This window comes from Mustela erminea, chromosome 8 (assembly GCF_009829155.1).
Source record: "Mustela erminea isolate mMusErm1 chromosome 8, mMusErm1.Pri, whole genome shotgun sequence".
Classification (NCBI taxonomy): Eukaryota; Metazoa; Chordata; class Mammalia; order Carnivora; family Mustelidae; genus Mustela; species Mustela erminea.
In genome coordinates, this window is record NC_045621.1 from 95,986,746 (window position 1) to 96,014,724 (window position 27,979).

The 27,979-nt window shown below is 45.1% G+C and overlaps 1 protein-coding gene across 1 annotated transcript; it reads right to left on the reverse strand.

Moving 5' to 3' along the window:
* Nucleotides 1-4,365: 4,365 nt before the first annotated feature.
* LOC116597097 (translation initiation factor IF-2-like) lies at nt 4,366-23,504 on the reverse strand. The gene is made up of 4 exons (XM_032354343.1): nt 23,461-23,504; nt 22,302-22,455; nt 21,936-22,219; nt 4,366-4,927 (listed from the first exon to the last, which is right to left on the reverse strand). Exons 1-4 carry the CDS (start codon nt 23,502-23,504, stop codon nt 4,891-4,893), a joined length of 519 nt encoding a protein of 172 aa, XP_032210234.1. The 3' UTR covers nt 4,366-4,890.
* Between the last annotated feature and the right edge of the window lie 4,475 nt (nt 23,505-27,979).

Sequence of the window (27,979 nt, forward strand, 5' to 3'; positions counted from 1 at the left end):
AAAAATGAGAAAGGAAAGCAAGAGGGAAGTAGAATGGGTTATCTGAACATACAGACCAATGGTTCTCAAGCTCAGCTGCACACTGGTTCACCTGTAATTACTAAGGTCCCACCCCCAGAAGTTCAAATTTAATTGGTCTGGGCTATGGCCTGGGCACAGGGAATCTGCAGGCTATTCTAACAGGCAGGCAGGGCTGAGAGCCACGCCCTCAGTGCTAGTCTGTTAGGATAAAATTTAAAGCCCAGGAGGAAGATCTTCGCTTTTTCTATGCCATGGACCACACTGGCAAACGTGTGCAGCCCCTGGACATCTTCAAATAATTTTCAAATGCATACAATAAAACTCAAAGAATTCCAAAGTAAACAAAGTATACTTAGATTTATGGGGTGCCTGGGTGACTCAGTGGGTTAAGCCTCTGCCTTCGGCTCAGGTACTGATCTCAGGGTCCTGGGATCAAGCCCAGCATAGGGCTCTCTGCTCAGCAGGGAGCCTGCTTCCCCTTCTCTCCCTGTCTGCCTCTCTGTCTACTTATGATCTGTCAAATAAATAAATAAAATCTTTAAAAAAAATTATACTTAGATTTATGTATCACAATATTTTTTTAACAATTTATTTATTTGGTGGGGGGAGGGGTGGAGGGAGAGAATCTTTCATGCAGACTCCCTGCCACCACCTCCTTAAGAGAGCCTGGAGCCTGACTGTGGGGCTCCATCCCACAACCCTAGCCAAAACCAGGTCAGGTGCTCAACAGACAGAGTCACCCAGGCGCCCCCACAGGATTTTTTAATTGTGATTCAAGAATGGGTGCTCTTTATCAAGACACCAAGTGACAAGATCTAAAAGTAGCTCTTTGATCTACCATCATTTTTAAGTAGTGATGAGTGTAAATACTATTGGGGGATATGTGCAACCACGTGGACTTACTGGAGACAAAGTCGGGCTACTTCTAATACTACTTTGGTCTGTTGCCTATGTGCACCATGGAAGGAAATGCTGAATCCCAGTTAGCCTCATTGTGCATAAAGATGGAATGCTTTTCCCACTCAAGCTCACAGATTTCTGGAAAAAGAGGGAGGAGGGGACATGTTATTAGCACACAGAGTTCCAGGAGCCGTTCGTCTCAACAGCAGCTCTATTACCAGGTGAAAAATCTCAAACAGGAGAGAAGGAGAAAAAAAACAAATGGTTATTTCTGGTAGAGGCTCTTCCTTTTGGGGGTGGGGAGTAACTCTGTCAGGCTCCTTCAGCCATGAAAATTGTACATTTCCTAAAAGCTAACTACACTATATATTTTAATTATAGCAATTTTTTTCAAGTACCACTTCCTGTGAAAGGATCTCTGTTTTTTCCACTAAAAAGATTCAACTGTTTTTTCTTCCTCAAGACATCCATCATATGAATGCCAATATCTTGGGATTTAAAAAGGAGGTTTCTTCAAACTTTCTAAGTGTTTAATCAATTGTTTCCTTTTCATACAGTGCGACACGGCCTGCATAGAACCAGAATGCTTTTTTTCTTTAACCTGAATTTAAAATACTATTTAAAATACCACGTACTGAGTGACCATTATACTTCAGGTACAGTGCTAAGCTCTCTTCAGGTACAGAGTTAGTTCTCATGCTGACAACCATGCTGTACTCCTACCTCATCTCACTAATACAGAAATGTGATTAGGTGCCTGGGTGGTTCAGTGGGTTAAAGCCTCTGCCTTTGGCTCAGGTCATGATCCCAGGGTTCTGGGATTGAGCCCCGCATCAGGCTCTCTGCTCAGCAGGGAGCCTGCCTCCCTTCCTCTCTCTCTGCCTGCTGTGCTCTCTGTCAAATAAATAAATAAAACCTTTAAATAAAAAAGAAAGAAAGAAAGAAAGAAAGAAAGAAAGAAAGAAAGAAAGAAAGAAAGAAAGAAAGAAAGAAAGAAAAGAAAGAAAAAAAAAAAGAAAGAAAGAAATGTGATTAGGAATTCCAAAACAGAGCCTGATGTTATCACTCTCTGGGGGGGGCTGGGGAACAGGGGGTAAACAAAGCCCCAAAGACATTAACATCTGTGTTGAAATTCCAGTTATACATGAAAAGGTAGTTATTTTTAACTAAACAATATACTATTTTCCTGGTGTGGGGAGGGACCGTCACACCCACTTATCCTAGCAAGGGTAGTTCACAGGCCTATTTTTCTTCACATGTTTCTAAGGACTCCAGAATGATTTTTAGATTGTTTCCACTCTTCTTCCATTCATGAAGTATTAACAATACTCTGAATAAATGCAGGAGAGAAGCACAATGGGAACCAGTAAGCGGGCACGTGGCTGGCCAGCACCCAGAGGCGAGAGAGAGCCAGCTGTGGGGGCAGGCACCCAGCACTCCCAGAGCCTGGCTACACAGTGTTGCTAACAGGCTGGGGAGGGTCTACGGGACACCAACAAGGTCACTGTCTTCAAAGAGGAAGGTTTCTATTCCAAAATGACAAGAGGGCTTTTGAAATGACCCTATGCAAATGTTTTGATTCAAAATGTTCTCAAAACTCATTTCCTTTAACATCTGAAATGGGGTTGGGGGTAGGGGGTTAGCATTATTTTGTTTTCTGCCCTCCTATGAAATCAGTTCCTCACGAAGGCATTTAATGAGGTGGGGGCAGGTTCATAATTAATGAGTCGTTTAGACATTAACCAAGCACCCTAATAGAAATTAGGATGCTGCCCTAAGCTCTCCTTAAAAGAGAATAAAGAGTTTGGGGCAAGGAACATAGCAGAGATCACAAAGAAAACTAGGGCTGACCAACATCATGGACACCTTTAAACCAGCCCAAGAGGAAGTCTCAGCCATGTGCCCGCTTTGTTCTTTCTTATCTTTCTCTTCCATCAGGCTGGAAATCCATAAGAGGCTTGTCCAGGAGGAAACTGGAGGTGGGGGAGGGGGGTCAGGGAGGAGAAAAAAACTGGCATTTATTGAATCCTAGCAAGTTTAAGGGACTTTCACATGTATCATTAACTCCTTTCATTTTCCCCAAAACCTATCAGCTAAATAATCACCTCTCCAATTTCAAAACAGAGGTCAGAGAGGTTAAGCAACGTGCTAGGAAGTGCACAGCTCAGAACAGCATAGTCAGAATTGGAAGCCACATCACCTTGATAAAAGACCAAACTTTTACCCTGGCCCCCTCACTCCTCTGAACTTGTTGAGTTAACTGCAGCTCAAACTTCAAGGTTAAGTAAAATGGTATCCCAGGTTCCTAAAAACAAACAAACAAACAAAAAACTTCCCTAAGTCATAATCTCATGGGGAAAGGGGAGAACCTTAGTGAATATCCAGGAAGTCAGAAGAGAAGGGGAAAAAAAGTCCAATTTTCAAAAACAAAAAAACAAAATACAGGGTTCAGGGGTGGAAATGAATTCTAGAAACTAATCAAGTTAGCGGGTATTCAAGTTCTACGAGGAATATTCAGCGGCCCCTGCCTTGCCCTCTGTGTTCCGGGAACAGCTGACCACTGAGGCAACGCTCGGTTTGCCCCACATAACCTCTCTCCTTGGCACACCTTCCCCCCGATTCTCCCGAATTCTGTACATCTTCCCAGGCCCGGTTTAGGTATCACCTGCCAGGAGTTTTCCCTGATGCCCCAGGTTAGTCTAGGCACCCTTCCTGCCTGACAGGGACTGCCATTAGGTGTTTATGGATCTGCCTTCCTCTTTAGACTATAAGCTCCCTGAAGACCCTATTTATCTCATCCACCCGTATACCCATCTATCCACCTATACATTCCACAAAAATGCCCCAGAGCCTACACTGGGCCAGGCAAGAGGAAGACAAGTGAACAGGGCAAACATGGTTGCCGCCTTCAAGCAGCTGACAGTCGGCAATGGAGGTAACAAGAAGGTGTGACAGCCGCCCTATACACACACACACACACACACACACACACACCCCTCACAAGCATGGCACGGTGTGGGCTCTAGAGCCAGGCTCCCTGGGTTCCAATTCTAGTTACACTACTTGTTAGCTGTACAACCTGGGGCAAATGACTTCACTTCTCTGTTCCTCAGTCTCTTCATCTCCAAAACTCGGACAATCTCGTACCTACGTCACAGGGTCGTTGGGAGGATTAAAAGAGCTACAGATATAAATCAATGGGAAGTATCCATAATTTCCTGGCACACAATAAAAACACTTGTAGTAAGAGGTAGCCTTTCCTAGGGTGCCTGGGGGGCTTAGTTGTTAAGGGTCTACCTTCGGCTCCGGTCATGATCCTGGGGGCCTGTGATACAGTCCCACATCTGGCTCCCTGCTCAGCAGGGAGACTGCTTCTCCCTCTCCCTTTGCCTGCCACTCCCCCTGCTTGTGCTCTCTCTCTGTGGAAGAAATAAATAAAATTGAAAAAAAAAAAAAAGAGAGAGACTTAGCTGTTTCTACTAATACTGGAACAACAGAGTATTTATGACAGGTCCCTGCCCTAGATGAATGGTCAGGTGTTGTGTTCACCTCTGGACACCTACGCCTGACATATAATTCCTCAGGAGACTTGCCCACTTTGGCAGAAGAGGCAGGGGCTCATGAAGCTAGTTAGTGGCAGGGAAAGCATAAGTCCCCAGACCTCTGACTTCCCAGCTGATATTTCCTGCCCCCTTCCAAGAAGACCCTTGTTACCCAGGCCAGCCCAGCTGCTCCGCATCTGCCACGGTCTGTCCTTTTCGGCAGCAGAAAGGCTGCCGCTTGCTACCTAGGCCCCTGCAATTATCCCCCTGCTTCCCCTTCTCATGTTTCTCTTCAAATCCTGTTTTCTTTTTCTGTCTTATAGCCTACGGTACCTACAGTCTGGACGCTTGGAAGACAACCAGAGATCGCTGCATTCTTCAGGGAGCAGCTTAACCAAATCACAGGAGCGGGTGCAAATCCCTGAGCTCACCCCCAGTCCCCCTCTTGGTCCCAGTAGTCACTCCTGATGGGGGAAAGCTTCGTCACCAGAAAATGTCATTTTGCTCCCTCAGAGACTGTTTACTTGGGGTGCTCCAAGGTTCAGAAGGCAGGGCCCCAGGCACCAAGGTGTAGAAGGAAGGCCACGTAACAGCTCTTAACTGAAAGCCCGATCCCAAATTTCCAACCAAACAACGTAACTCTCACCCATCCACCTGCTTAGTCTGGGTTGCCAGCAGTGCCTCTGAATGGTATGTCATTCTTTGGCGCTGCTGACTTGATAATGAATGGCAATTCAGCAGGACTTCTGAGAGGCTGCGGTGTGGACGGGACTGCTGTTAGGAAACTTTGGCTTTTACACCTCCATGGGCCTCGAAGGCAGCAAAGAACATGGCACAGGGAACAAATAAATCCTGGAGAGCTGTGTGATGTTCTTTATTACTTTCCATGGTTGGGCCGTAATACCGGTTATAAGTACCTTGGGCTTCATTTATCTTCATGTCTGCACTTCTGCTGAGTGTGTTCACACGTGTGTGTCTGAGGCCCTCGGAGGCATGGAGGCTCCTTGTCACAAGCCAGAGTGTCCAACACTGGTCGGGCTGTCTATTCGGGTGTTGGGATTTCATTTTAACGTCTCATGGTAATGATTATACTGCACAAATGGGCCTCGATAATAATAGTCGTGGACAGAGTGCTAACAACAGGAGTAGTAAATTTCATCTACACACCTTACTATTGAGAATCTACTCGATCACCCTGTATCATAACAGCTACTGGCTAGGAAGACGTTTGCCCTGGATATGAGATTTTATGAGTCTCACTTTATCTTTCTTGTAAATGCTAAAGCAGACCCATTCTTTTCAACGAAAAATGGAAAACCACATCTTAGGAAGAGAAAAACCATCTGCCTTCCCCGAAAAAAAACCCTTTCTATATTTTTATATAAAAGAACATCCCTACTAGACATTTCTCTTGCCAAAGGGAACGTTTACCTAGCCTCAGAGGCATTTCTCTTTGGCTCTATATGTAGTGCAGAACGCATCTTCACAAGGTTATTCACTGGGTGCCTTTACCAATTCATCTGGAGATGAGACAGCCTGATCTAACACATCTAACAAAGAACAGATAGGCTTTGGAAACAGAGACCCAAATTAAAGCCCCAATGTGCACCTTATTAGCAAGGGGACATTACGTACCATCGGAGCCTCTTCTCCCAGCATAATCATTACTAACATTCCCTTTTACTCTCAAAAGTGTTCAGGTTTGGGTGGTAAAATTATATGGGCTCCTTATGATTCTGTGAGTCGCTGCACACATGACATTTAACTTCTCCAGACCTCAGTTTCACATGTGTTCAGTGAAGACAAGTGAGTCTAATTTACAGGGTTGTCATCAGCATGAAATCAGACAATGTGCTCCAGGCCTGGTTCCCAAAAGTGCCCTGTACTCCCCTGAACACGAGCTACGTGCTCAAGAGGTCCACTTCCAGGAAAAAGTGTTACTCTGTACGTGAGGTCCTCAGCTTTGGATTGTCAGTTTGAGGACCTGTATTTTCCACTTTTCATGGTGATGGGGTCTCTGGAATGGTAACGGGATCTCTCTGTGTCTAGCAGCTGCACCATTAACTTCGTTGTCCACCTGACTGGGAGATGAATCACTCACAGATATTTAAACTTTTATCCTTCAGATCTTCTGCACGCTGTTTGCTCTTTCCACAGATCAACATTCATTCCACACCAAACCTCTATGAAAAACAGACCCAGTAAATGCAGCTCAGAATGGGGAAGAGAGGTAAGGGAGCCTTCAAACTGAGCAAAACCACCACCCCTCAGCCAATGAAGTCGGTGAATTTCCTGCTTTCTCAAGTCTTTCCCTAAAAAACACCTGGTCTTATGGATCCAATGACAGGACAGTTTCCTTGGTAAAAGGATCTGAGGTATCTCACTTCAAAAATCAGGCCAAATGATGGATCAAGAGGATATAATACAAAGTGAACTCAGTCAGAGAAAGACAAATACCACGTGACTTCATTGAATTTAAGAAACAAACGAAGAAAAAAAAGAGACAAACCAAAGATCAGACTCTATAGAGAGCAAACTGAGGGTCACCAGAGGGGAGGTGGGTGGGGAAGGGGTAAAATATGTGATGGGGATTAAGAGTACGCTTAATAGTGGTGAGCACTGTGCAATGTACACAATTGTTGATTCACTTTATTGTATACCTGACACTAATAGTAAACACTGCATGTTAATTATATTGTAATTAAAATAAAAAATAACAATAAACAGGCTATGTATTTTTTTTTTAAGATTTTATTTATTTATTTGACAGAAAGAGAGAGAGAGATCACAAGCAGGCAGAGAGAAGGGGAAGCAGGCTCACTGCTGAGCAGAGAGCCCAATGCGGGGCTTGATCCCAGGACCCTGAGATCATGACCTGAGCTGAAGGCAGAGGCTTAACCCACTGAGCCACCCAGGCGCCCCTAAACAGGCTATGTATTAAAAACTTACTCAAAACTTAAAAAAAATTAGGGCAAGTGGCGCCCACAATCTTGCACATAAATCTGTACGGACAATCGGTAGCACAGGATCAACAGAATTTTGCAAGAGAGATGCTGTCACTTCATTAATTAGCTTGTTAAGTACACATATGTTCTCTTTACTCTGACATGAGCAGTAACAATATCATGTAATGGGGTTGCTCCTAATTCCCTAAGGGAGTAGCTTTTACTCCATGAAAAATTTGATCAGTAACTAAGCCCACAGAGAAACGAAGGTTAAAAATTTCAAACTACTCAATTCCAATCTTTAGCATATTTTTTGAAACAAAGAAAAAATACGATTCCCATGATTATTTAATATGGTTGTCCAAGATATTAGTGTTGAATGCATGAAGAACTCTCCCTATGCTCAACTTCTAAAAAATTAGAAAGGAAATGTTCAGCATTTTCATGCTCTAAATATAGATTTAGAAGCTGTGAGAGGGAAAAGATGCACATGGCAGCACAATGACTCCGTGTCTGGAGGACAGCAAGGGCATTGGGCTCGTCTGTGGCAAAGTCATTTCCTATTAAGAGAAGTTTCCAGAAACAGAGAAATGTTGAGGTTCTTCCCAGAAATCCAGTGATAGCTGCAGCACGGCACCCTCTAGGCTGGACTCCCTGGTGGCAAGGTGGCAAGTGGACACTGATGGTGCTGTCCACGTCCACCCAAACCCTATCTTCTAGGAAATGGCCCTCCCCCATATGTGAGATGGTAATGAAGAACACCCTGGCAGCCATTTATGCAATATTTTTTAAGCAATGCGGTCTTTATTAGAGTTGGTTGTGATTATGTAACTCTGAAGCATACAAAGAGGAAAAGAGAAGTTGGGATGTATATAGGGAATTGTCTTGCAAAATGTCCGTAGTTTTCTCCACTTGAAAAACTGAACTAGAAATCACACTTCTGCTTAGGATTCAGATAATCAGTATGTTTTGGCTTTAAATGCATCATGTACCTTGTACTGATCAATACAGCCTTGCCGGAGGAATGTTCTGACAAACTTGCCTCCTCATGTCTGATAAAAGAATGAGCCAAAGCTTGAATCAAGCTGAAACCCTTGACCAGCTCTTGTCTAAGAAGAAAATAAGCCAAATGGGGATAAACCCACACCCCTCCCACATTCATACCTGGCAGTCTTGGGGAAAGGCCATGTTAGGGGAAGGTCAACTCCCAACAAACCGAAGAGACAGGGCAGGGTGGGTGGGCACCTCGCCATTCTACACTGTGATTTCTGTACCACCACCCCCTGCCCCCGGCAGTCTGGGGACATCCATAGATCCCTTCTCAGGATTTTTTTGAAGACATAAAATCAAATACACAGGATTACAGAGGAAATTGATGATATTTAAATACGGTTACCAAAATATTTTTTAAAATTGTGATATAATAACACATATGCTTATTTATTAACACATTAAAAAACACTATCTAGCTGTAGGTGTAATAACCACCATAATTTTAAAGTACTGACATTTCAAGATATTGGTCAGACATCTATAACACAAGATGAAAATATTGGATATCTACTGGTGACAAAGTCACAGACAATAATAATCATACTGTGATTTATGGCCAATATTCAAAAGCTAAGGATTGCTCAAATTTGGGTTAGAGGTTAGTGAAAACCAAGGTGTAGTAGTATTTTCCCGAACAAGCTCACAGCCTGAGCTAAAAGCCTGACAGATGGGTCTGAAGTAGTTCATGTGAAACTCAGGTGATAAGCTGATTTGATTCCCTACACCTATGGTTCTTCCATAGGAGAGAATGACGAGGAGACCCATAACCCAGCCCTGGTCCAGCAGGAGCCAGAAACCACAAACACTGGAGGGTGGGTGGTGAGCACCATGGAGAGTCTACCATCCACACAGACCGAGCAGTATGGGGCCAACACATCTCTTCCTTGTTTCATAGTCGGCCACAGAAAATGTATGAGGTACAGTTTTTTTATTTCCTAAATGATCAGTGTTAAGAATATTTAATTTAGCTGAATCATTAGACTGGAAGAAAAAAATGACTTTACAAATCACTTCTCCCAGTGCAGTGTTCTAACTTCTACCAGCCCTGAAGCTCCCAGCTTAAAGCAAACTTCTAATACCCCTTCACTATCTCAAATCAACTTCTTAGATAACCCTCCTAAACATAATTTCAAACATATATACTTGTTGCCTTAAGAGTAAATGAAAAGGAAATAACTGAAAACAAACCTAATAGGTATTTCGATATGCAATTAGTTGGGTGAGATGGATCTAGAAGGCATAAAGGGGGTATTAGTTGCTTGTGTTTTAATGTAAAATCAAAAAATTGGTCAGCTACAAATGAGGACTGAAATGGGTGACATGGTGATGCCAGGGTTGGTGTGATTTTTCAAAATGGCAAACATTTCTTGGTGCATTTCCCAATGAAACAAAGCACAGTCTTCCTTTGTCAGCTGAGAAAGACAATGCTTACCTAAAATATGCAAAATGTTCTTTGTTTATGTGTAAGATACGGCCTCTAGGTTCAGGTAGTAAACAGGTTTTGTTGTCCATGATTGTCTCATAGTGCAATATGGAATACATTTCGGAGTGTAAGACTGTTGCAGGGGCTCCTGGGTGGCTCATTTGGTTAAGTATCTGCCTTCAGCTTGGATCATGATCCCAGGGTCCTGGGATCGAGTCCCATATCGAGCTCCGTGCTAAGCCGTGAGTCTGCTTTTCCCTCTCCCTCTGCCCCTCCCCCCATTTATGCATGCGCACACTCTCTCTAGCTCTCTCTCAAGTACATAAATAAAATCTTAAAAAAAAAAAGACTGCTCTACCCATCACAGTTAGCAACCCTGGTCCCCACTAATAAATGCTAGTAGCACTCCCCAACCAACAACCAAAACTTCCCCCACAAATTTCTACAAAGCCCTTATACAAAGCCCTGGAGCTAGCCCAAATCCCATTGCAATGCCTAGCTCTGCCCACCCCTGGGTGATGTCAAGCTGGGCCACTGAGGAGATACTCCCCAGGAAACTGCAATTTGTGTTACAAGAAATATTATTCATGCTGGATGATTTCCCCAGTAGCTAGTGTCACCCACATTCTGCCTTTGGGACAGAAAGAAGCCGAAGGCAGGGGAGAATTAACCAACCAGGCAGATGGACTCAAAGAGGAAGCAAAGGAGATTCCTGGGGTGCCTGCGGCCTCCTGCCCTAACATGAATTCTGCACTTTGTTGAAGCAAGCTCTATCAGGTCCCTGTTGCTAGCACTCAGAAGAGTCCAACCACCTGCCTGAACTAAGGGAGGCAGTTAAGATAAAAAATACTCAGGGGGCAGCTGGGTGGCCCAGTCAAGTGAGCATCTAACTTGGGCTCAGGTCATGGTCTCAAGGTCCTGTATCAGGCCAAAATAGGGCTCTACACTCAATGGGGAGTCTGCTTCTCCCTCTTCCTCTGCCCCTCCTACTGCTTAAATGCTCTCTCTGCAGCTCTCTCGCTCTCTCGCTCTCTGATAAATAAAAACAAATACTCAGAAGAATCTATTTTAATGTCAAAGAAGCCACCTTATTTAGGGGACATTTCTCAATCCTACCTAAACTCTTCATGCTGTAGCTGAAGCTCATTTATTTTGATTTCTTTCTCATTGCTGATAAATAAATGAGCCAGCGACCATTCTTCACCTGGTATTTCTGACTCTAGAAAGATACATCCAGATCCTTCTAAAGGCTTTTCTGCCTCGGCTTCTTTTCATCAATCTCATTAGCCATATGACATAAATAACATTGTTGTCCCTCCTTGACAGGCTTGGAAAATTTAGGTGTCAGAAAAATTTGGTCTTTAAGGGACCAAACTGGGTCTCAATGAAAAAAGATTTTTTTCCAAAGTCTTTCCAACCCCCAGAGTCCATGATTTAATGTATTTAAATTTTATTATGCTCAGGAATAATATCACCCTAATTCAGAAATGTGGCAATAAGGACCAACTGTCAGAAAGGTGTGGTAAAAAGAAGCTACCTCTGTTTCTCTCCCACTTTCACTAATGGACTCCATTATATCACAAAAAAAGGCACTTCTGCAATCTAATGAATAAATAACTAGCACTTGAATGGAATCTGTGTCCATTTTAATTCCAGTTAGTTTCCACAAGAAAGCCTCATTTAAATTTGAAAGGGGGGCGGATAATATTACTTCAAAATGATATATTTTAGGAATGCTCCCAAAGTGTCTTATATAAGTCAGTCAGGTATAATGTTAAATCACAAAAACATTAATTGTTGAATCTAAGTAAATAGACGAGAGAGTCCAAGTATGACACAGGTAAAGGGGTAGTTCACATGTGACAGATCTGTTTAGTGTAATTTCCAGAAGAATATCAGGAGAGCTAAAGGTCACTTGAACAGTGTCTTCTAAAACGGAGGGTCGCAGCTAACTGATAGGTTATGAAATCAGTTCAGTGCAAGGGTCAGAAAACTTTTCTTCAAGAGCCAGGTGGTAAATACTCTAGGCTTTACAGGCCAGATGATCTCTGCCACAACTACTCAACTCTGCCATCTGAGCTTGAAAGCACCCACAAACAATACATGATCAACAGGAGTAGCCAGGTTCTAATAAACTTCATAAAATCAGCAGCAGGCCATGGTGCTGACCCCTGACCAGCATTTTTTAAGGCTATGAAACAGAACAGGAAGCATCTGAGGGCTTCAGAGGCAGAGGGGTAGATAATGTGTCTTGAAACTCTTCTTGCTGTTATATACATGTAAATATGACTTAGGAGTTAATATGAATTTCTAACTGTACACTGGGAGTCAAAGCCAGCATGCTAGAAATAACAAATAGTTTGAGGAGGAAAAGCAAGTCTGCTTTGGACTTCAACTGATAAGAATTTAAAAGACAACTATGTTAAAAAAAGGGGGGGGATAGAAAAAAGGGTAGATACAATGAGCAAGTTCTTGAGCCCAAACTATAGCCTTAAAAGAATATTTTAAAATGTATTAAATTTGTACAAAGAATATTAACTAGTTACAAGCAGTCCAAAATGATCTTCGAAAGGAAATACTTCTCACTAAAAATACTAAAAATACTTCTCACGTTATTCAAACACCTGATGTGAGGTGTGTATCAGTAAGCAGTTGCCATATAACAAACTTCTCCGGAATTCAGTGGCTTAAAACAACCGCCATCGATTGTTTCTACAACTCTACAGGTTAGTTGGCTGGTTCTGGTGACCTAGGACAGTCTTAACTAATCTTGGCAAGACATGCTGTGGAGACTTTGAGCACCCAACAGTTCAGTTGTGGGCTGGCTGGTCTAGGGAGCCTCGGCTGATACCACTGGGCCCATCCCCATGTGTCTCTCAGAACTCTCCATTAGGCTAGCCTGGGCATGTTCTCACAGCGGTGGCAAGCCCAGCTATGTAAAAGGCACTCAGAAGCACATAGGCTCTTTTAAACTCTGTCTACAGGACGTTTGCTAACGTCCCACTAGCCAAAGCATCACGTGACCAATCCCAGTGGTGGGGAAGGGATGGAAGGGGGACTACAAAGCTAGAAGGTAAGAAGTGTAGATACAGGGAGGCCATTAATTGGGGCCATTAGTGCAATCAATCTACCACAGGCAGTATTTACTGTCATCACCTTGGCAGAAGCAGAGATTCAACATTATTTTACATTTCCCCATTACCATTTCTCATTTTGTTTTTTCATTATCACATCAGAGGCAGAAAGGTAGAGTGAAAGGAACCCAGGCTTCGGAATCAGTGAGATCCACTTTCGCATCCTGGCTCCCACACTTCTGGCTTCGTGACCCTGAGCAAGTTCCCTCTGCCCCTCGGCTTCCTCACTGCAGAAGGACTGCTGATACCACACAAGCCTCAACATGTAGATGTGCACAGCTCCATGTATGACCACAGCAGAACTCAAATCCTAAATACTGGGTTTTGCAAACAGTCCATTTTAATACAGTCAAAAAAGATGAGGGAAATAAGCAAATTTCTATGGCACTAAAGTTCCTTCCCAGAAAGGAGGAGTTCTACATAGAGTAAAAAAACATTTCTTGACAGAGTTTTGAGCACTGTGGGAGGCAGAAAAACGGCTCCAGCAATGTTCATGTCCTAATCCCTGGAACCCGTGAATGTTACCTTACAGGACACATAGGATTACATTAAGGATCTCGAGATGAGGAGATTATCCTGGATTATCCAGGCGGGCCCAATCTGATCACATAGATCCTAACATTAGAGAACCTTTCCTAGCTGTGGTCAAGGAACCAGGCTGACAGCAAAGGGGCAAGAACTCAGCTGAGCATTACTGGTTTGGACAGTGGAGGAAGGGGGCAAAAGCCTATGAATGTGAGCTGCCTCTAGAAGCTGAAAGAGGCCAGGAAGTAGATTCTTCCCTAGAGCTTCCAGAAGGAGCAGACACTTGATCTTACCCAAAGAGGCCTGTGGTAGATCTCTGATCCACGGAATTATAAAACAATAAATTTGTATTTCCTTAAGCCACTAAATTTGCAGATATTTGTTACAGCAGTAACAGAAGGACTGCATAATCTTGTAATCTTTATACCAAAGGCTGACAATAACAGAACCGAAGTCTCTCTTGAAGCCACTGGAGTAGGAGGAAGAAACTGGAACTTGGAGAGCACTAACTAGGCATAGCATCAAATATGGAAAACTGCATCTGATTCTGGTTATAGGGGCAATTACAGAAAAGGCATTATGATAGAATGAGCAACTTAATGTCACCGAAAATACTTTATAGTATTTTCTTTATAGCAGTCTCTAGGAAAGTGCAATAAAATCACTACCCATATAGTCTTCAAAGGCATCCTAACTATAGCTCTGACCAGCATGTGCTAGGGAAAAGCCATATCAACAAAATCTTTCCACATAAACTTTTTAGAGACTTCTTTTAACTGATGGCTGCTCCAGATCTGCAGTTCCAATCTGATCACTCCTGCTTTCTTTTGTAGATGATATGACAATAAGGTAATACGCCCTAGCAATGTGGAGACATGGACACACATAAACACCCTATTTCACACACAATCCCAATTAGTTGGGCCCATATGCCCACGAAGTATGCTTACAGTAAGGAAGAAAAAAAAATGTCAGAAAGTCCACTGATTGATTTAAACAACGGAACGTAAACAAGCACGACCAAACAGGCCCTCCAAACTAGGAAAACACCTAAGCATATGAAGGACAGATTAAAGAAAGAGTTAGGTAAGGAGGCTAAGCACAGCCAAGAAGGCACACTAGAAGAATCCCACTGATGTAGAAGAAGCTAAGAGATGCCTCATTTGACACATGAGGAACCGAACTCATGGAACACCAAACTGACCCGCATGAAGACAACCAGCTAGCTGCAGAAGCTGGTCTGCCATGGCGCCAGTTTACCCATGATGCCCGCTGCCTCGCTGGTCATGTGACTCGTCATGCGCACATGCTCTGTGCCAGGCAATGGAGCTTCCAGTCGCGCTTTCTAGAGCTCTGTACTCCTTTCTGAGAGGGATCAGATGTACTGTTTTTTTTTTAACCAACCTAGGGAAAAAATAAACAACTTTCCCTTTTTGAGACTTATTGGACAGGGAAAAAAAAAAGCAAATAAAGAATAGTGAATCTATAGAAAATGGTAACATTCACCCAAGAAAATTAAATCTGTACATCCCAAATGATGGATGTTGAAAAATCATCCCATAATGTCACATAATGAGGCCCTTCCCCTCCCCATCCCTTCTTAGTGCTCTACTAACCCTGGTGGCTCTGAAAAATGAGAAGAGTGGGGAAGAAGGAAGTCCTATGGAAGGACAGAAGTACAAAGAAATGCACCGAAGGGACACAGAAACATCATTCTTTGCATGAGGCAGAGATAGTGCTCTCCTAAACACCATGCATGAGAGAAAGAGTCGGTCATTTAGAAAACTCATTGGCATGAGCACTAGTAAATAAAAAAATCGGAACTGAAAATAACAGATGGTTAAGGAAAAAAAAAAAAACAGCAGCTGCAAGGAGATTGATATCAAACTCCCTGTTCTTTGAACGTAGTTGTTTCTCAGGGAAGCCCTAATGAAGGTATGTGCACAGAATTTGGCCCAGCTTGCGGCTGGGTAAATCGTTAGCCACTTTCCCCCACAGCACTATGCCACACAGAACCACAGAACTCCGGGAGCCCAGTCATTTTCTGCTCTTTGATTCTCAATTCCCCAAAGGAAAAAACAGCTTCACTAGGCAAAAGGGGTTATTTCTAGGTTGAGAAGTAGGGACCAAGGCCTCTTATTTCTAAATATACAAAAATAAACATCCCTAAAGAATAGTGATAATAAAGGGTTGGTGCTTCTTTGGTAAGCACTCAATGGTGTACTGAAGGGAGTCGACCAGCAAAGGCAAAAACAACTTGAGTTTTCCCTCAATCTTTTTTTATCCAGTAAGGGAATTTTCTTTCTTTATTCCACACCTCCTTTGCCATATGTAGAGGATTATACGTCAGGACTGAACAGAACTTTGGCGCTCATTCAATCTCCTCTTGCTTTTCAACATAAGAACTGAGACCCAAAGTGGTCACGTGGGCTGAATTAATGTGTTCTTCATTTGCATACTGCTTCCCAACTGAGCTGAACTCTTCCTGGTGGGCCCTGACCAGGACTAGACTTCTAACTCCATGAGCAGCTATGGACTATTTGTTAACTAGAAGTGTTCAGAATCAGGAACAGGCAGGAGCCCTGGTAGACCCCATGTAATGGTCATATGGAAGGAGTAAAATGAAAGGAGATGGTGTTTGCTGTCACACCCAACTGGAAGACTCCATGAAGTATGGTGATCCCACTGGACAGAGGAGTATTTTCCAGGATTCCACAGACACTGTGGGAGTGTCCTCACTGACCCTTTATTGGAACTGTTAAGAAACAGCTCTGAGGCCACTGCCAGGTCACTTCTTCCCTACCCCATGCTCCTGTAGAGTGGAAATCAATGCTGAGTGGGGTCAGGAGCCCTAAGAGACACACACACACACACAGGTAGAAAACTTAAGAGTGAAATGTAAAATCCATCCCAGACTATATTCTTAAGATGTCAAACTTACTAACATGAAGAAGAAGACACCTCACTTAAAGACATCATTTAAGTTGCTCAGATTGTCCCATGTGTGGATGGTGAAAAGATGCAGACACACCATCTGCTCCCCACCAGATCTAAGGTGAAGTTGGTTGTGAGCTCAGAGGCACAGGGGGTTCTTGGAGGGGGAGGGACAGATGCCAAATGACTAGCACATTTGCTTCCTGAATCATTTCCACAAACAAAGGGGGCACACAACTGTTATCAGTTGTTATCAATTGTTCGTGTGAGACCAAGGGTCAGAACTGAAACCCAGCTTTGTCACTGCTGTCCACTGGCTGATGAGACTTCAAGTAAGCCCTTCTTGCTCTCTGCAAGAAGGAATCCAGAAGGATCTCCCTGAACTGCTTTCCAACTCCTGAGTGTCTAAGGCTCCTCTTGGCTTTGGTTGGAAAGAAAGTGCTGGCTGCTTCAGGATGAGCTTGCTAGCCTTAATTAAGCACAGCTCAGCTAATATGGACTCTGGACCTAGACTACCTGCATTCAAATCCTCACCTGGTCACTTGCTAGCTGTGTGTGATCACAGTCAGGTTTCACAACCTCACAGACATCCCATATATAAACTGGGAATGACAAGAGTCTCCCTTACCACTGTAGGGAGTAGTAACAGAAATAGGAAAGAAGCATATGCAATCAGATCAATTACAGAGGGTAAATTTTTCATCCCATCTCTATTGTTCTGCCCACCTTCTGACATTTCTCCTTAAGGACACATAATATCTGTGATGATCATCAACACAACACACTCTCACGAGTGGACTGACACACAAGAGATCCAACACTATTACAGTGGAAGACTGTTCCATGGAGGATACTTACAAAAAGCATCTTACCAGCGTGACGGGACTTAGAAGCCGTCTGTGCTCAGAGCTACAACACTAAGGAGTACAGCTGAGACAGGAGTGGGTGGGCGGCACACATTCCCTCCAGGGCCAGCCGCAAAAATCTGGGTGGGATGCAGAAGTGAGGCTGATGGAGAGAAGTGAGTTGGGGTAAATGGGAAGGGGACACAAACCATGAGAGACTGTGGACTCTGAGAAACAAACTGAGGGTTTTAGAGGGGAGGGGTGTGGGGGGATGGGTGAGCCTGGTGGTGGGTATTAAGGAGGGCTCCTATTGTGTGGAGCACTGGGTGTGGTGCATGAACAATAAATGTTGGAACACTGGGAAAAAAATTAAATTAAATTGAATTAAAAAAGAAAAAGAAAAAGAAAAAAAAGCAAGGCTGTTAATCTATTTTAGGGGTAACCTTGAAGGGCCAACTTTTTTTTTTTTTTTTTAAGTAAATCAAATGCAAACACCAGTATTTAACTCTTACAAGTAATAAAGTACTTGGATACACCTCACTCCTAGGGGCATGGGCAACAGGGTGGCGAAATACTCCTTAGCCATCTTTGATAACCATCCCAGGTGGGGCCAAGGTCCAGCAGCCCTCAACACAAGCACTGCAGGAGAGGAGGTAGCAGGGACAGTTTACAAGGAAAACTCCTCCAAACCCGGCCATGGCAGCTTATCCCCCCCTTGCCTGTCCAGATTTTTCAGGCTGGACAAAGGGCCTTGATGGAAAGGCTCCTGTTCGCTTTCCAGAAGGTTATGTATTTGGATAAGAGAGCTCTGGGATTTTGAAAAAATAAAGTGATCCTTCCAACCCCTCTCACGAACACATACAGCTTTCCAGATGTGACAAAGTTGGGAAAACATGAATTTAATTGTAGCAGTGAAAAAACAAATAAATAAAACAGCCCAAGGAAGCAAACAGAGCACAAGTCCCCTTGCTTCCAGCTGAGAGAACATAGTTAAAGTACTAAGGCTCCTGGGACCCACCTTGGCGACCTTCCAAGAACTGGTAGTTTGCATTAACACATAGAAAGAGAAGGTCAGATAAATTAAAAGTTCAAAAGGTAATTTTGAAGAAGGACATCTTTATCCTCAGCCCCAGCACAGGGCATGGCCCATGGCAGCTGTGGGACAAACTTACTCCATGAACCCACCTGAGGCTGGCAGAGAGGTCACACGGGGCTCCGATTTGTGATGTTGAAAGCAGATGCCATATAGGATAGGGACCGAGGCCAAGACTAGAAACTTCGAGAAGGGCTGGGGGGATCTCTACTCAATTTCCAGCATATTAAAAAGTACAACCATCTTCTGGTTATTAAGAGTGACTCTACACTTCAAAGTACTTATGAACTTTAAAGGCAGCCTAGTAAAACTTGCACTGACAAGCATACTTATTTGTGACACAAACCTCTCAACTGTCACCCACACAGCATCCACCCCAAATATAAAATTATTTTCTCTCTCTCTCTCTCTCTGTCTTTTTTTAAGTACCTGGATTCTGGAACACATACACCTTCTGCCAGCCAAAACTCTGTTAACTCTTCACCCAACACAAGGACCCTTTCTCAGATTTTGCCATACACAACAACAAACCCCCAGAGACAAAGCTCCTAACAGTGTATGCTTTCCTGAGATTTCCTACAATAAGATCAACACAGGAAGCCCTTCACCTCACCAGCAGCCCACCCTTCTAAAGCCAGGAGGCCAAGACATGCAAAGAGCTTTACCTCTCTTGGGAAGGAGCAGGGCAACCACCTGCCTGAATGACCACGGAGTGAGAAAGGACATGAACTTCCCAACACAAGTCTTATGATGACTGCTCCGTGCAGTTTTCTGGACTTCTTTGCAGGGCACCCTGGCCACTGTCTGTCCCCTGCCAAATCAGTCTGAGGGTGACACTGCAGTGACTTGATCTGGAAAGGTGGTGTTAAATGACTGACATCTACAAGGGATCCTGAGGAGTCACACTTCTCATGGGAGGAGCCAAAGCCCCCCCCCCCCCACAACCCCACTAGAATCACAGGGGGACTCTGGCATTTCAATGCGTTTGAAGGCCAGCTGGGCAGAAGGCTGCTTTAGTTATTTTTAAACTGAGAAAACTGAATGGAAAGGGAGAAAATCTGAATTCCTATGATCTCCTGAGAGGTCCCTTCTAGCTCCAAGATGCTACTAAAGAACACTGCATATGCACATACTTCTTTATAAAAACGTATATATACATACATATGTGTGAATATATATATGTACTGTATTCACACTTCAAACACAAAGCACTTGAAATGTGCGCTGCTGAGATCAAAAGCCCATGCGCTGCTTGGCAGAGGGGCTGGGGTGCACAGATGCCATTGGCAGATTTGGGCAGGGCCCCCAGCCCTCCTGCCATCCCCCTCCACCTAAACACCAACCCAACCAGCAGCTGCATGTGTGGAGGCAAGCCCCACAAGGCTCTAAACCAGGACAGCAGACTCCTTTCTCCTAGTGACTCCAGGCCTAGATGTCCCAAACCCAGGCAAGCTGAACAAAGGTGGAGACCAAAGGAAAAGTCTAACCCTTAAGTCCTGGCACCCAGCTCTGCCAGAGTCAGGTATCAGGCACAGGAGGTCCTTTCTCCTTTTGTCCCAGCTCCTAAAGGGGGCAAAACAGTCACATTCTCCCTCCTCCCCGATCACTCTGTTTTTCAGGGCCTCTCCACTTCTCTCTGACTACCCAGATGGCAAGCTGGTAACTGGAGAAAACTAAACGGCCTCCAGAAAATGGAGCTGCGCTCCAATCCTAGCAGTGCCAAACTTAAGGGTGCTTATCTCAGCCTTGAACAATAACAACAAAAAGAATTTGTAGGAAAGAAGGAAGTGGGTGGTGATGGTGAAAATCCATTTATCAAGACAGATCCGTGATGGGTTTGGCTATCATGAAAAACTGTTTTTTTTATTTCTTGTATTAAAAACAAGGCAGTTCTGACCCTTCATCAAGGCTCAAGATAGCCATGATAGAGTTGATAACATGGTGGTGGTTGCGGGCAGGGCGGGGGGTACTCTCCGAGTAAAATCCAACCAAGTTCCTCGGGTCCTGACAATGAACACAGACGGGACACCAGCTTCCCACTTCTGTGTCTTTACAATGAGATCCCGCAGCTAATACTCAAATCTGAGTGTTTCCAGGTGCCCTGTGGCCATCCCACCCGAACCCCACACACACCGCGGCTTTCTCCTCCCCAACTTCACAGCTCTGTAAGTGCCCAACCTTCTCTAACTGGGCCGCCAGAGCCGGGAGCGAACAACAGTGTCTGCCCCGCGCCGGGCTTGGCAATCGGAACCGGGAGCACTGGGCCCTAGACCTCGAGCCCGGTATCTCCGAAAACCTTAAGCATCGCCTACTTCCCCAGAGCACCCCGCTGGCGCTCCGAACGAGGCTGGACAATGCAAGCGCCACCTCTTCCCTCTTCCGCGCGGTAGCTACGAAACCACGGCTTTGTGTGTGACAGCAAGTGTGCGCGAACGTCCCCAGCTCACACACCCCCTTTCACCCAGTCTGCTCCCGGCACGGGGTCGGTGCGCTCTGAGAGTGCATAGGGAGTGAGTCCACCATGCAAGCGGCCGCACCGCCAGGCCTCTGGCCTCCCGGCCTCGGACCTGGCCTCGGGGAGCGGGGGATGACATCCACACCCCCGTTCCCAGCCGCGGGGGCGGTCGGCGCCAGCAGCGCTGGGATCTGAGCAAAAGCGAGGCAGGGGCCAGGGGCACGAAACGGCGACAGGCGGGCGCCGCGCCCCCCACCCGCGCGCTCGGTCGCCCCCAACTTAGCACGCGGTGGACCGGGAGGGGGGCCCAGAGGGGGCCGGGAGGGGGCCGGGCGGCTCGCGACTCGGCAGGAAGTTCCCAGGGCTGCACTGAGCATGCTCTCGGGGAGTGTGTGCGCGCGGGTGTGGGCTATGCGCTCCCCGCAGCCTCTTCGGCCGGGCTGACTCGCGGAGCGCCCTGACCGGGTCGCGGGCCGGCGACCGGCCCCAAAGGGTGGGGGGTTCCCCCGAGCTTCCCGGTTTCCCAGCCCGAGCGTCGCTCCGCCGCATCCCTCCTCTTCTGGGCCCCGGGCCAGCCTCCCTTCTTCTTCCTCCCCACTGGCCGTTGGCTGAGCCCGCCCTGCGCGCCCCGGTTCCCGGGACCCCAGCCCGGCCCACACCCGCAGCGTGACCCCACCAGGCTCCTCCGCGGTCCGAGCGCCCATCTGCCATCCCCGGCAGCTCGCCTACAGTCCGCGCCACCAAAGCCTCCTCTGGACAGTCCCTTGAAAAGCCCACAAGCCTCTTCCCCAAGGGCGCGGGGGGCCTGCTGTCTCCCCTGGAGAGGGCTGCCCCAGGCAGGTGGGCGCCTCAAGGCGCGTCCTCCGCTGCACTCCCGGGTCCCGCAGAGCGGTCGCAGCCAGGGCACCTACGCAGGCGGCAGGCAGAACCCCCGGCCGCGCCGCCCTCGGTGCAGGCTCTCCCCGCCCGCGCCCAGCTCCCCGCGCCCTCCGCGGTCCCCTCTGCGTGCATCTCCCCGCGGGGATGGCGAGCCCGACGCGATCGCCCCGACCCAGTGGCTCTCACCTCCGTGTTGAACAGCAGCAATAGCAGCAGGGAGCGCCCACCAGCCGCTGTCCCCGCGGGGCCCACGACGCGGCGGGGCACGGGGTCGCGGCGCCCGGAGCCTGTGGCGCGGCTACCTGGGCTGGATCGCGCCCGGGGCCGCCGCGGCTGCCGCGGGAGCCGCAGGGCCGCCGCCGAGCGGGCCGCGGCAGGGACGGTCTGCAAACTCCCAGCCCTGGCGGGGCCGCGCGCGGCGCGTCCACACACAGCCCGGACGCGGTAGCGACGCTCTTCGCGGGCTCAGCCTAGCGGGGCGGGGGTCTGTCCGCAATTTCCCCTAACACCCCCAGCCCAGCGTCTCTAACTTCTCGCCGCTTCTGGGCTCGCGGCTCTTGAAGGCAGGGATTCTGGCCAGGAACGTTCGGCAAACTCCCCGCCCTCCCAGGCCGAGCGCTCAGCCAATTCGGAACGCCCCAGCTTCTCAGGGGCCGTCTGCAAACTCTCAACTCTGTCGGAGAGGACTTCTAGCAACCTTTCAATTCTGCAGCCCAAAGGGAGAAAGGAGCAAGGGAGACAGGTTAATCGCAGCCATAAATAATATTCTAGTAAGGTCGGGGATAGTGTGCCAATGCTCATATGACAAAGCATCCTCCAGAGTGGTGCAGTCCAAGGGCCTCGAAGCACCAGGGGACTTCTAGCAGCGAAGCCCAGGCAGGGAAGACTGGGGGCTCACCCATTTACAGGAGCATACAACTTTAATAAGTGCCCTGAGTTTCAGTTTCCTTCTTCATGAAATGTGTTCTAGGTAGCCAAGTCTACTACTTGGTTTTTGTGACCTTGGACAAGTCACTTAACCATTTGAATTCAGCCACTTTATCTGTGAGCATAATACTGCTTCAAGGAGCCTATTTTGAATATGAAAGAAAGCAAATGTAAAGTACTTAGGTATAATTGGCATATGGTAGGCGCTCAATAAATAAATTCCATTTCTCTTTCTTTTTCTTCTTCCCACCCTTGGATTCATGCACACGCTGGATGAGCTAGCTGAACACTGTACTATTGTAAATTTACAACAAAATAAATCATATCTCATGCCCTGAAGATACCACAAACATTGGTTGACAGGACGTATTAAATCCAATCGAGCCCCCGGAGATATGGTCGCACATCTACATCGGAACATTATATGTCATTGTAAAGCAGGATCTAGAATGGAGGGAGAATGACCTGGTGGATCACCTCAGAAATCAAGATGACAAGGTTCATAATCCCAGCATGTTTCAGGCCATGTAACAAATCACTACATCAGATTACTGTATGAGAATTATGCCCCTATTTCACTCCTCCCTGGGGTCTTCTGTCTGGAATTTAGATCACCCCACTCTGTTGCGCACACTCCTCAACAGAGGCATTTAAAAACTGAAGATCATGGAATTTTTAGACCCTGGAAATGATTTAGCCCAAATTTCTCATTTTGTAAATAAGTACTCAGGGCTACCCAAGGGTTAGGAAGGTCTGCTGACTCCAGGATCTGGGTAGAACACACCTCAGGGCCTGTCCTGCACTGGGCTTCTCTGGCTCAAGGCCCATTAGGCTAGTCCTGCCTTTAACTTCAAGCTCAGGGAAATGGCTCTAACATTTTTTGACCTAAGGAGTCCCAGGTTTTCAGCCGCTTGGATCCTCGCTGTCAGAAATTATCCAGGTGCTATTTAAGAATGCGGAGGAAATCTGCAAGCGCAGGACTATTCCTCTTAATAAGACCTTTTAGTGAAATCCCAGGAATGTGGGGAGGCGCGCATTTTCCTCAGTCCCTTGTTAGAAAATAAGGTCTCACAGCTCTACGTGTATGGGGAGGGAAATAGAAGAATAGTGACATCTGGTGGCCAAGACTTTCTGTGCTTTGGATAGAGATGGTACAGATTCTAATCCTAATAGATTTGCTTTAAAGCCAAGTTTCAGCAGGTGGTTAATAACTGTGCCACCTGGTTACCTAGAGAGTTCTAAAAGACATCAATCATTTAAACATCATGGACCCACTGCTATAGAGCATTATTACATATGGTTATTATTTCAAGATCTTGTTAAAAAATTTATGTGTATAGAGAAAGGGTGAAGGTGTAATATTCATAGGTACACACATTATATGTATTTATATGATAAAAATACATTTACATTATATATTTTATTTACTTGTATAGGTAATATGCTTAAAATGGCTTTGAAGGAAATTAATATTATCTCCATCGTTTTTCTTACGAAGTTAAGATTATAATTTACATTAATAATTACTAAAGGACATTGCTTTTAGACATAAAGATGTTTACTAGGATGGGGCTGTATATTTCATCTTGTCCTCTCAAGAGAGAATTCATTAAAAACTTAGAGAGGAAGAAAATAACACAGTGGGATTTTAATAGTGAAAGTCCTGGTTGCTGATGGTCAAGATCATGTTTACCTGATGAATAATGATTGATTTTTAGCACTTCTACCACTTGTGAACAAAGGATATTAGGTTAAAAAAAAGGAAGATATTTAGGATTACTTCACAATAATGCAATAGTGTCTGTTGGTATTGCTAAGTCTGCTCTACTTCTTTCCGTATATTTGTCCCGTGTAACATACTTTTGATGATTGCCCAATTATAAATGTAGAAAACACAACTCTGTCCACACAAACAAGTCCATTGCTTCTCAGCATCTCTTACTAAGCTCTATGTGAATTTTACTGATCCTCATAACAACTCATAGAACAGATTTACTATACTCATTTTATAGAAGCAACATCTAAGACTTGGGAAAGTTGTGTAATATGCCCACCTACAGGCACTGTAGATTAGGGTCAGAGTCAGGAACGAATCCAGTTTTCCCAACTTCAGAGCCCACAAATCTTTCCATTATACTCTTTTGCCTTCCCCAGGAAACCAGGAAGAAATGAAGATCAGGGCAGAAATCACTCTGAAGAGTACTCTAAAAATTAAAAGGGATATTTAAGGTACTAAAGACACACCACATTTCTTAACCTATTCAAGTTGTATGAAAATTATAAGTAACAAAGTAACAATTGTGTGTAAACCTAACTAAGCTGGGGGCCATGTGATTCAGTCTTGAAGCAGGTCTCTATGAAATAAAAAATTATATATATATATATATATATATATATATATATATATTTCCCCCCCCTGCTCAGGACCTGAACTATCTTTAACAGCTTGGGAATTATGTCTTATGTAATCCCATAGAAGGTAAAGCCTCCAATGGTAAAGGTAATTGATCAAGTTTTTAGGATGGTACCGCTAGCAGTGGTATGAGTTACTGATGCCAAGACTAGAAGTTGGCATGCCTAGGGGCACCTGGGGATCTCAGTCAGTTGCGGTTGAGCGTCTGCCTTCAGCTTAGGTCATGATCTCAGGGTCCTGAGCTCCCAAGAAGAGCTCCCTGCTGAGCAGAGAGTCTTATTCTCCCTCTGCCTTTCCCCCTCCCCCCACATTCCCTCCACCCTTCCCCCACCCTTCCCCATGCATACCCAACTCATGCAGACATGCATACTTCTCTCTCAAGCTAATAAAAAAATAAAATCTTTAGAAGCTGACATGTCTGGTATATGGTGATAGAGGTAACAGTGTCTTCACCTAACCAGTTTTATGAGTTAATTGAGGATTTGTTTCTAAATGCAGGTACCCCTGAGCCTGACTCTAAGCTTTCCTTGAGATAAATTCCTTTTCTCCTTAAATCAAGTAGAGTAACTTTCTGTTGCTTATAGTTAAGTAGCCTGATTGACACAGACATTAGAACCAAGAACCCACAGACACCAACCCTCAGGAAAACAGAAGGATGAGTTGTCTAGTTTGAGTGGGCCTGAGGGCTGAAAATCCAACTGGTTTAAAGGGTTTTCATGCAGGCAGCTTATAGCATAGAGTAGTGAGATGGTTTAATTCAATTATCACTGTGCTCACCTAGGATGAAGTACCCATTGAAATCAATGTTGGGGAAATTAAGTAGCAGCTGAGGAATATAAGGAATATAAGTAAGGTGGTTGTTTCTGTTGTTTTATGGAGTTGGACAGCTTAAAGAAAGAGAACAATGGGCTCTAACTCCTAATTACTCAGCTCAAGTTCCTAAATTCTCAGCTCAAAGGACATATATACTAAGGATTTTTCTGTGATTTTTAAGACAGTCAAGAATACCAGCAGGAAGAATACCAACAAAATTTCTTTTTTCTAACAGTCAAGATAGGTGAAAACAAAAAACAAAATTTGATTTTGTAGGTCACTGAATTATAAAATCACTTAGATGCACAGCCTAAGCATCCTTATTTGAAAGCAAGGACATTGATTAGAACAGAGTAGGACCCTGAGGACTAGATGGAGAGACAGGAGAAAATCCAGATGACTGAATATACCCCACGGTCCTCGAGCTCTGTTCTGGTTTCCCTTACCAAATGGAGGCCATGATGAGGTTCCTAGCACATCTCAAGAGACCAACTGAAAGGATAAACCCCCCAAAAGGCTGAACCATCACACAAAGTTTTGACATTTGACTGTTTTGGAAAAGCAAAAATCTGGGGAATACGTGTGGTGAGATATTCTGAGAATTCTAGAGTAAAGAAAGAAGAACACAGCTTTAGACTGAGCTGAATGTACTGAGAGGGAAGCAGTGCTCAGTGGGTTCACATTAGGGGTTGTGGGTAGTTTTAAATATACACTCAGTTGATACTAAAGTCCAGACTCAAGGGGCCCAGCATAAATAATACTGCTAGCGGGCACTCATGTAGCTCTTACCAGGGGCCAAGTACTGTTTCACATACTATCATATATCAAGTTACTTAATTCTAAGACTAAGCCTGAGGTAAGTGTTATCAACTCCACCTATAAAAGCAGAAACTGAGGCATTTGGAGGTGCGACAATTTCCCATGTGCAGCTTGTAAGTGGTAAAGCTGAGATTCAAAGCAGTTAGCCTGCTTCTAGAGTCTGGGCTTTTCAGATCTATGCTGAAGTTCTTCTTAAGAAGGGAAGATGCCAGAAATACCTTGATATTACATAGAGACAGCACTCCAAGAACTTAGGGAATGATAGAAAAGATTTATCAGGTATGACCTACTTATCCATTCTAATAAGTTCTCCAAGACAGCCCAGAAGACACATACTTACCTCAGCACTGAGAAGCCCACTGGTGAGGGGAATGCCCGGATTTTTGAAAAGCAGTGCTGTGGCTTTTCTCTGGAGGTCAGTCCTCATGACAGAGAGCTGTAGCCGTCACTTAGTTCTCAAATCTGCTGACCATCAACCAGGAGCCCCTTGAATGAGAGAGAGACTAGACAGTTGCAGCAAAACCCAATGGTCGGCCATCCAAAAGCCATCCCCCATCCCATTTTCTTTGCTACACACCACATCAGTCTTGCATTCTCCTGTTTACAAGGCTGGGTGTTCGGGCAATCAGTGACCCAGTTCTGGCCAATGAGATATAAGGAAAAGTGTGCTGAAGGATGCTGAAAAAGATGACTTGTTTCCTTGTAATAGAGATGTAGGAAGAGATGGGTCTTCACCTTGGCCACCCTTGCACTTTTTGGCTTTGAATGAGGTCATAATGGCTGGAGCTGCAGCAGCCATCGTTTAAACATAGAGTATAAACCTAAGTGTAAAAGCCACTCAGATGATCAGTACATAAATATGAAAAGAGCCTAGGTCCTTGAAGGACCATGCCCACAACCATGTGCTTCCAGGCTTCCTGTTACATGATGGAAACAAATCCCTACTTGTTAAGATATTGTTGGTCCCCTTTCCTAACACTTACAATCTAACGTATTCCTCAATGATAAAGGAACTCTTCAAAGAAGGGTCCAAAATAACATTTCAGATATGTACTATGTATCTTCCTTCCAACAGCCGGAAGAAATCCGAAAATTGTATATATCGGTATTCTGTCTTTTCTGAAAACTTCAAAAGGGATCCATTTATATCATTTACAGAAATACATTAAGAAAAAAATCCCCTATCTCATTCTATCTACTTTGATCACAGCATAGAGTTCTCTGGGACATCTTGCCCCATAGGCCTCCAATTCTTTTC

Bases quoted from the DNA above. Each gene is read 5' to 3' on its own strand.
- LOC116597097 (XM_032354343.1), bottom strand. From the start codon at position 23,504: ATGGGCCTTGAGCCAGAGAAGCCCAGTGCAGGACAGGCCCTGAG. The intron at 22,456-23,460 runs GTGTGTTCTACC...TTTGGGCTGCAG, and splicing joins AGTGCAGGACAGGCCCTGAG to AATTGAAAGGTTGCTAGAAG. The intron at 22,220-22,301 runs GCGAGCCCAGAA...CCGCCCCGCTAG, and splicing joins AATCCCTGCCTTCAAGAGCC to GCTGAGCCCGCGAAGAGCGT.